The 8,051-nt window shown below is 37.7% G+C and overlaps 1 protein-coding gene across 1 annotated transcript; it reads left to right on the forward strand.

Annotated features, from left to right (window-relative positions):
* Window positions 1–2,801: 2,801 nt before the first annotated feature.
* Window positions 2,802–7,760, forward strand: LOC107736967 (protein AAR2 homolog). The gene is made up of 3 exons (XM_016548358.1): window positions 2,802–3,255; window positions 4,262–4,490; window positions 7,592–7,760. Exons 1-3 carry the CDS (start codon window positions 2,802–2,804, stop codon window positions 7,758–7,760), a joined length of 852 nt encoding a protein of 283 aa, XP_016403844.1.
* Window positions 7,761–8,051: the final 291 nt, after the last annotated feature.

Here is an 8,051-nt window from a genome sequence, read left to right on the forward strand (position 1 = left end):
ATGTTACAGTCACTGCCCTTGCCGTCCAGAATAAAAGAGAACATCCCAGTCGAGTGAAGGGATTTGTGGAAACTGTGGTTCCTAATTATTGTGATCCAACATTTGCCTCGCATTTCAGGATGAAAAGACAAACATTTCAGGTGAAGGCAGTGGTGATACACAGGTATACGCTGTATACCCACTAGGAAAGGTGAAGGATTTCTGTATACCCACATAAAAAAGCACCAGGATACGTAACAACATCATTTTGTAACAGAACTTCCACACGTTCATTCATAAATTCACCCCGTCCATGTAGCGAAGCACCTACTTTTTGAAAATCATGCCGTGTTTCTGTTGATGACCAGTGCTATTGCGCAGCATTGAATGTGAATCACTAAAGGAGATATGAAACGAAAGCAAACTCAAACTACACTCTTTCGGTGTTTTCGTAAGCCTGCCCCTGTAGCTGCTGCTGCTTCAGCTGCAGCAGATGACACGAATCGCTTAAATGTTTTCATTGGCAAGGCTTAAAAAAACGTGCAAATGATTACGTTTCGTGAGGACTCACCAGTGGCCCCATCGGAGCAGTGCATGATCAGTCAACTGTCCCGAACGTCTTTCACACTGGCCTCTGGACATCAGATAGTCACTACCTGACCTGGTCATGATCAAATATGTTAGCTTTGCTTGGCGGCATAAAGGAAAAGTATGCAATTATTTGTAAATTAAACAGTCTGAAAACGAAAGTAAATGAGGGGAGTTGAAAGATTTCTTATCCTGTGGCTCCCTCTAGTGGACTGCAGTTGTCCTCTAGAGTGCATTTCCGTGTTTCTGTTGATGACCAGTGCTATTGAGCAGCACTGAATGTGAATCACTAAAGGAGATATGAAACGAAAGCAAACTCAAACTACACTCTTTCGGTGTTTTCGTAAGCCTGCCCCTGTAGCTGCTGCTGCTTCAGCTGCAGCAGATGACACGAATCGCTTAAATGTTTTCATTGGCAAGGCTTAAAAAAACGTGCAAATGATTACGTTTCGTGAGGACTCACCAGTGGCCCCATCGGAGCAGTGCATGATCAGTCAACTGTCCCGAACGTCTTTCACACTGGCCTCTGGACATCAGATAGTCACTACCTGACCTGGTCATGATCAAATATGTTAGCTTTGCTTGGCGGCATAAAGGAAAAGTATGCAATTATTTGTAAATTAAACAGTCTGAAAACGAAAGTAAATGAGGGGAGTTGAAAGATTTCTTATCCTGTGGCTCCCTCTAGTGGACTGCAGTTGTCCTCTAGAGTGCATTTTTGCTCAGCCAATGCAAGTCTATGGGAAATCTTTGATTTTGTAACACACATACTGTGTATGTGTCTAGCAGTTAAACCCAATACAATGTTTATATCTCCTTGTTTCAGATGATGAGAGAGATGAGAACTCCTGACCAACCTTGTGGACTGAAAGTCAGGCTAGGGAATTTAAAAACAGGCTCTCTTAAATGTGCATTGAAATTGCCAGCTGATAAAACCTAATTATATGGGGACCATATTCTTAAGATAAATGTAACTGGCTGAGTTAAATGATTAACACTAAACAGTAAGAAATCAGTCCTGTCTCCCCAGCTGTAAATGCCATTAGCTGTTAAAGTCTTCTGTTGCTTATAATAAATTGACATGCTGATATCACATAAGCAGTCTTTCAGAATGCTCTCAGTTACATAGATGCATATTGTATGAGTTAGTGAGTGTGGTGGTGCTTATGGGGTGTTGCTGTGGGATGGTGAGTATGAGGCTGGGAGGGAATATCAGAGTATACCCACTACAAAAAACTAGACAACACCACTGTGCCTCCCTTATTTAACAAACTTGATTCAGATCATCAGTTCGTTATAATCAGAGGAGTAGGCCTATTGAAAAGTTCATGAAAGTGTCACTCCACAATACAATAGCAAAATATATAAATATGTATAGTATTTTTATGTTACTATAATCAGTGTCTAGCACACCTTCCTAAGGAAAGGATATGGACCAGAAGACATTAAAGAAATTCGAGTTTGAGTAAAGAAGTTTGAGATCTATACTTGTGCTCTTATTATTTCAGTTATTTTGCCATCATGTGCAAACAATGTTATTTTGATGTTAATTACATTGTGCGAGCTGTCTCTTTAATACCGCGTGGTTTATATACGTTGCTGCTGATTGGGCTGACATATTTGACACACCCACCAAACAAGAGAAAACGCATCTCAAACCCCGTTGCACACCGTTTCCAGAAACATGTCGTTCAACCCGGAAACCGTAGCAAAACGTTGCGCACCGGTTTGAGCTTGAACTTGCCCCCGATGTATGTGGCGTTGAGCTGTAAAGTAGGGCTTTTATTTTGACTTTAGCTTCGACTTAAGCTGAAGTTTCTTTCTTGATTCACACATGGCCTTTATGTAAAAATTTGGATTTGTGATTGAGCGCAGTTGTTTAGGTATGATCAGTTTACAGTTTTGCACCTTTTTTTTATTTTTTATGAAATATAATTTTTTTTACACCCGTTTTGCTGTTGCTGGTTGTTTATTTATATTATTCTCTCGAAACACATTTTCTAGCTTACTCGTTCAGTGCCTTACTTTAATATTTCATTAATATACCGCAAGTCTTTAACATTATATTTAATTAATGTATTATTTTCAAACCCGCAACTTTCTAAAGCTGACAAAATGATATGACACAGACAAATGATAATATCTTAAATTGTTATTTCCATTCATTGTAATGAGATTCCAGTCACATTTACTATAGTAATATGATGTGTTTGTGATACCTATTTTAAACAGATATGGCAGGCACAGATATGGACCCCGAGGTGGCTCGGGGCTTATTTGAAGTAGGAGCCACGCTTGTTTTACTTGGTGTTCCTCAGGGATCAGTGTTGGGACTTGGCTACAAAACCTGGACCCTGGGCCCTCGGTTCCGTGGGGTGAAGATGATTCCTCCAGGGCTTCACTTCCTCAACTCTAATGAAGCATGTGGTGACATTGGCCCCAAAACGGGCCTGTTTCTGTCCCTGAAACCCCGGGAGTTGCTTGTAGCCCACTGGAACCAGAGAGAAGATGAATTGGAGTTCAGTATGCGCTCGGCCTCCTCTGGGACCCAGAGGAGGCCGAGCGCATACGGGCCAACCTCAGAGAACTGGACGCCTACTCAGATCACACAGTGTAACATGGATCGGAGTTACGCTCTCAACTCTGTGCTTGAGAGGCATTATAAAGAGCAGCCGCTCGGTGTGCTAGGTGTGCATCGGTTGCTGTTCAGTTTACTAACTGAACATCATGTTAAATCTGAAAGGATGGACATTTTTGTTATAAAAAGGCAATAAAATGTAACTCTGTTTAGTTTAGGTAGCTTGTGGTCCTGTAATGTGTGTGTTGTCATTGGCAGTGTTGGGGAGTTACTAGTTACATGTAACGGAATTACGTAACTTAGTTACAAATTAAATGTAACTGTAATCTGTTATAGTTAATGAGAAAATATATGTAATTAAATTACAGTTACTTATGAAAATGTTAATGATTCCAAAGGGGGTTACATCTGAATTTTTTTTACACACACATACAGATATGATTTGATTTCTTTCCCAAATTGCTTTAAAATATGAGACCAGTGTTTCAGGAGTTTAGGAGACAGAATAGACACATGCTTATTAGATAACTCTTTTATTTCCTGTTTGGGTTTGTGTATATGCTTTCTGTTTAAATTACCTGTTTTTCCAAGGCATTGTTAGATGCCAGTGTTTCCTGTCATAGCTATGCAAAGATTTGATTTCAAAAACAGTATCAGCTATTAAACTATGTTTTATGATCTTAATTCAAGTGATGATGGATTTAGAAAATCTGACAGTTATCAGTGTTGAGTACCTCTGTAAGATTAACTCTTTCCTGCTTTAAATGTTTCAAAATGATTAACATTTTAATAAAAATGTAGGAAAAGAAAATAGACATTTAAATGAAGAAAAGTAATCAAATGTAAGCAGTTACATTACTTTGATAAAGTAATTGAAATAGTTACACCACTTAATACATTGTAAATAGGGTAACTTGTAATCTGTAACCTATTACATTTCCAAAGTAACCTTCCCAACACTGCTCATTGGTTTTTATTGAGACAAGCAACACTTTTATTAAAGTAATACTGTTGCGATTGATAAGCACCACTGAAATTTTCTTCAGGGAATGTATAAATCTAGTTACTATAATTTGTGCACTGAAATCTTGAGTTATAGAATGTCACTGTTTGCAGGAGAGCTGCAGTTTGCCTTGGTTTGTTTCCTCGTGGGGAATGTGTACGAGGCCTTCGAGCACTGGAAAAGCCTGCAGGCTCTGCTGTGCCGCTCCGAGGAGGCCATGAAGGAGAGGAAGGATCTGTATCCGGGCCTCATCGCCGTCCTCTGCCATCAGCTGGGAGAAATCCCTCCGCACTTCTTTGTGGACATCGTGTCGCAGAATGACTTCCTCCCCTCCACACTTCAGGTGCGCTTCACACAGTTCCCCTCTCAAATTCAGCCCAAACAGAAGTGGACTGATGACCCTTACGAAAAAGAAGTTTATTCAAGTGTGCTATTAGTATACTTCTTTTAAACTAAAAATAGGAAAGTATACTTTTAGTCTTTTTATGTACTTTCAAGTCATCTTACAGTCAACATCAAATCAAAAAAGAGACCATTTTTACTTTAGTAATGCATGTTTTTAATGAGCATAATTCATCAGGCCGCAATATTTCAAAGCGTAAACAGAATTTCTTTTTCAAATTTTATCTTTAATCAAAATATAATCGTTTGTTTCATCCCTGAAGCTTTTTTCTCTATGGCTGATATCAAAGACACACAAGCTATTGGTTATTATTAATAGTCAAATAGCTGTTTACGCATAAACAGTAATATAATAAAGGTTACAGCAATAATAGTGAATAATGATAGATTAGAAAAAGATGCTGTATTACTGGGATACAGTGATATCCAGCCTTCTTTAGCCTTCATGTCCCGGACAAGTAGACCTCCTCAAACGGAGGTGTTTCTGATGCTGGAGTCCTCTATGATCCATTGTAAGCTCATCTTCAGGTTTGGCTTTAATCTGAATCTAATCAATTCCCATCCTACCCTTTTCCCCACAGTGCTTATTGTTTCATGTGGAAATACATGACGTTATAGAATTAAAAAGGGGTTGAAATGGGCATTTCATGTTGATTTTTAATATAAATCTGTTTTAGATAGTCAAAAATTTTCTGTTTTCTATGAGTTTCATATGTGACCCTGGAGCACAAAAGCAGTCTTAAGTCGCTGGGGTATATTTGTAGCAATAGCCAACAATACACTGTATGGGTCAAAATTATCAATTTTTCTTTTATGCCAAAAATCATTAGGATATTAAGTAAAGATCATGTTCCATGAAGATATTTTGTAAATTTCCTACTGTAAATATATTAAAACTTAATTTTTGATTGATAATATGCATTGCTAAGAACTTCATTTGGACAACTTTAAGATGATTTTCTCAATATTTAGATTTTTTTGCACCCTCAGATTCCAGATTTTCAAATAGTTGTATCTCAGCCAAATATTGTCCGATCCTAACAAACCATACATCAATGGAAAGCTTATTTATTCAGCTTTCAGGTGATGTATCTCAATTTATCACATATAAAGGGTCACATATAATGTTTATTCATATAATGTTTCCTAAGGTTTCCCAGGGGTTCATCAGGGACCTGCAGGAGCTTCTTGAGTTGATTAAAAGCTAAATGAATGAAATTATAAACATAAGTGTAAAATTGAAATAAATAACTTTAAAGTAAAAACAATCAAAATAAAAAAGATTAAACTTTATTTATTTTATTTTTATATAGGTAGTGGTCGCTGACATGGGAGAACTGTAAAGTCGAAAATGTTTAATTGTTAATGTTTAATTTTTTTTATAATTGTTCAATGTTTAGTTGTTACATTTTAAAGTGGTCAGGACATGGATTTTTTATTGTTATTTTTAAATTTCTTGAGGTTTGCTTATAATAAATATAATGTTAAAGCTGCAGTCCGTAAGTTTTGCCTCTTTGTCGCCATCTCTGTTTGAAAACCTGGAATTGCAGTTACTCGCTGAATTATCTTCCTTGCGTGGGTTGTGCGGCGGCTCGGCTCCAGCGCGGATGAATATAATGTGCTGAAGAGTGTGTGTAGCAGTCAGTCACCGCACCGGTGTGGATATTTACTGTACTTCACAATCACAGATTCTAGCCTACGTCTTGGACGTATGACCAAAATAAGCATTATCACCGTATATTGTCATCTGAAAAAGTAAGTAACAAGCATTACAATAAATCGTGCTACCAACGGTGATTAAATCTAAAGATCGGTTAGCTCATATCACATCAAACCGTTCAAATTATTATTATTGTTATATGATGTTAACAACATCAGCATTGCGTGATGAGTATAGTGTGTATTAGCGTGTAGATTTCAATTTCTGCACAGTCTAATCTAATTGTCATACTCTTCGAATTTCATATAAAGAAATTATTTTAACCCAAAAAGCAAATCATGCTCCCTTCGAACTGGTTGTCTTTAAAATAAAAATCTTGTATAATCCCAGGCTAATCTGTAATCAGAAGCACATTTAAAACTGGAATATAATTTAATTTCATTCACATGTGTTTCATAAACACATAATCCTTTATGGATTACAATCCGCCATCAAAATGATACATTTAATTATTCTGGCTGCTGTGAGAAAAGGCTATAAACTATCGGCCACCTGCAGGATCCTCACATGCGATAGCCTACTAGCCAGGACTCCTTCTTTATGTTTACAGACGTGACGTAATGACGCTGAGGCATACTCGAATTTCCCGCGAAAACCTACCCGTACCACTCAAATTAGAAAACATTATTATAAGATAACCGTTGTGAATCGTGCTAAAGTAAGGTGATCGTTTTGAACACTGGCTGGTTATGTACTTGCTCAAATATTGATTTTGGATCATTTTTAACCAAAAAAAGTTAAGGACTGCAGCTTTAATAAAGTTTTTTTTTTTTTTAATCCAAACATATATTTGCAAATATTATGATTTGAGACATTTTAAAGAGGCTGCTCCTTTAAGGCTTGCCAGTAAACCGCTGGCTGACGTCATTGCATGGGCCCCCTTGACATGGCATGTGATTGAGGGTTTTAATATCAAACATCAGTTTCTTCTTCCTGACACTCAGGTCCTTCTGTATACTGTATCCAGTGTAGAAAGCGTCAGTGATTATAATGGGATCTATTTGCTTTTGACACAATGAGTCAGGAAGAGGATGTTTTAAGCTATGAAACTGGCAGCTTGTTTTAATGGATTAAGGACAATTTCTCCTGTCTAGACCCCTTTAAAGGATAGAAATACTATCTATAAATACCATATATAAAAATATAAATATGTGGTTTAGCTGGATTAAATGTTGGATTAAATGGATTAAAATGTTTGCTCTCATGATTAAAGATTGGTCTTTGTCAGCCAGCATGTACATTGTTATGCATTTACCAAATTGTAGGTGTTTTTAGTGTAACTGATGTTCTTTATATCTTTTCTTTCTATCGGTGCATTCCTGGACTTTTTCCAGTTTGCCAGCAGTCCCGGAGTCGACAGCACATTACGGAAAAGAGCAGAACAATTTCAAGTCCATCTGACCAAAAGGTTTCGTTGGGACTTTGATGCAGATCTTGATGAATGCGCTCCAGTGTTGGTGGAGCTTCCGGCGGGAGTCACCCTGGACTGATGCTGCTTCACACACACGGCCCATCCACTTCCACTCAGAAATACAGTGCAGGCCGCTACAGCAGTTTTTATATTGTTTTCACATGCACCTAATCGTGTCTTTTCAGACTGCAGCATCTGGATATCCTCCTGTCACTTCCTAAAGAAATATCACCATTACGTTGTATTAAAGATAACTATTTCACTTCACTGTGCTTCATTTGTGTTTTTTGTGACCCTGCATATCATGTATGAGCACTAGAGGGCAGGCCAGTACACAAGAAATGATGTCTTGAGACCCTGGACAGTCTGA

This window comes from Sinocyclocheilus rhinocerous, unplaced genomic scaffold, assembly GCF_001515625.1.
Source record: "Sinocyclocheilus rhinocerous isolate Xijiao unplaced genomic scaffold, SAMN03320098_v1.1 scaffold554, whole genome shotgun sequence".
In the NCBI taxonomy this organism is placed as follows: Eukaryota; Metazoa; Chordata; class Actinopteri; order Cypriniformes; family Cyprinidae; genus Sinocyclocheilus; species Sinocyclocheilus rhinocerous.

What these genes read in the sequence shown, in the direction of transcription:
- LOC107736967 (XM_016548358.1), top strand. Translation starts at nt 2,802, where the DNA reads ATGGCAGGCACAGATATGGACCCCGAGGTGGCTCGGGGCTTATTTGAA. An exon ending in GCAGCCGCTCGGTGTGCTAG is followed by an intron (nt 3,256 to 4,261) that starts GTGTGCATCGGT and finishes CACTGTTTGCAG; the next exon opens with GAGAGCTGCAGTTTGCCTTG. An exon ending in TTCCTCCCCTCCACACTTCA is followed by an intron (nt 4,491 to 7,591) that starts GGTGCGCTTCAC and finishes CGGTGCATTCCT; the next exon opens with GGACTTTTTCCAGTTTGCCA.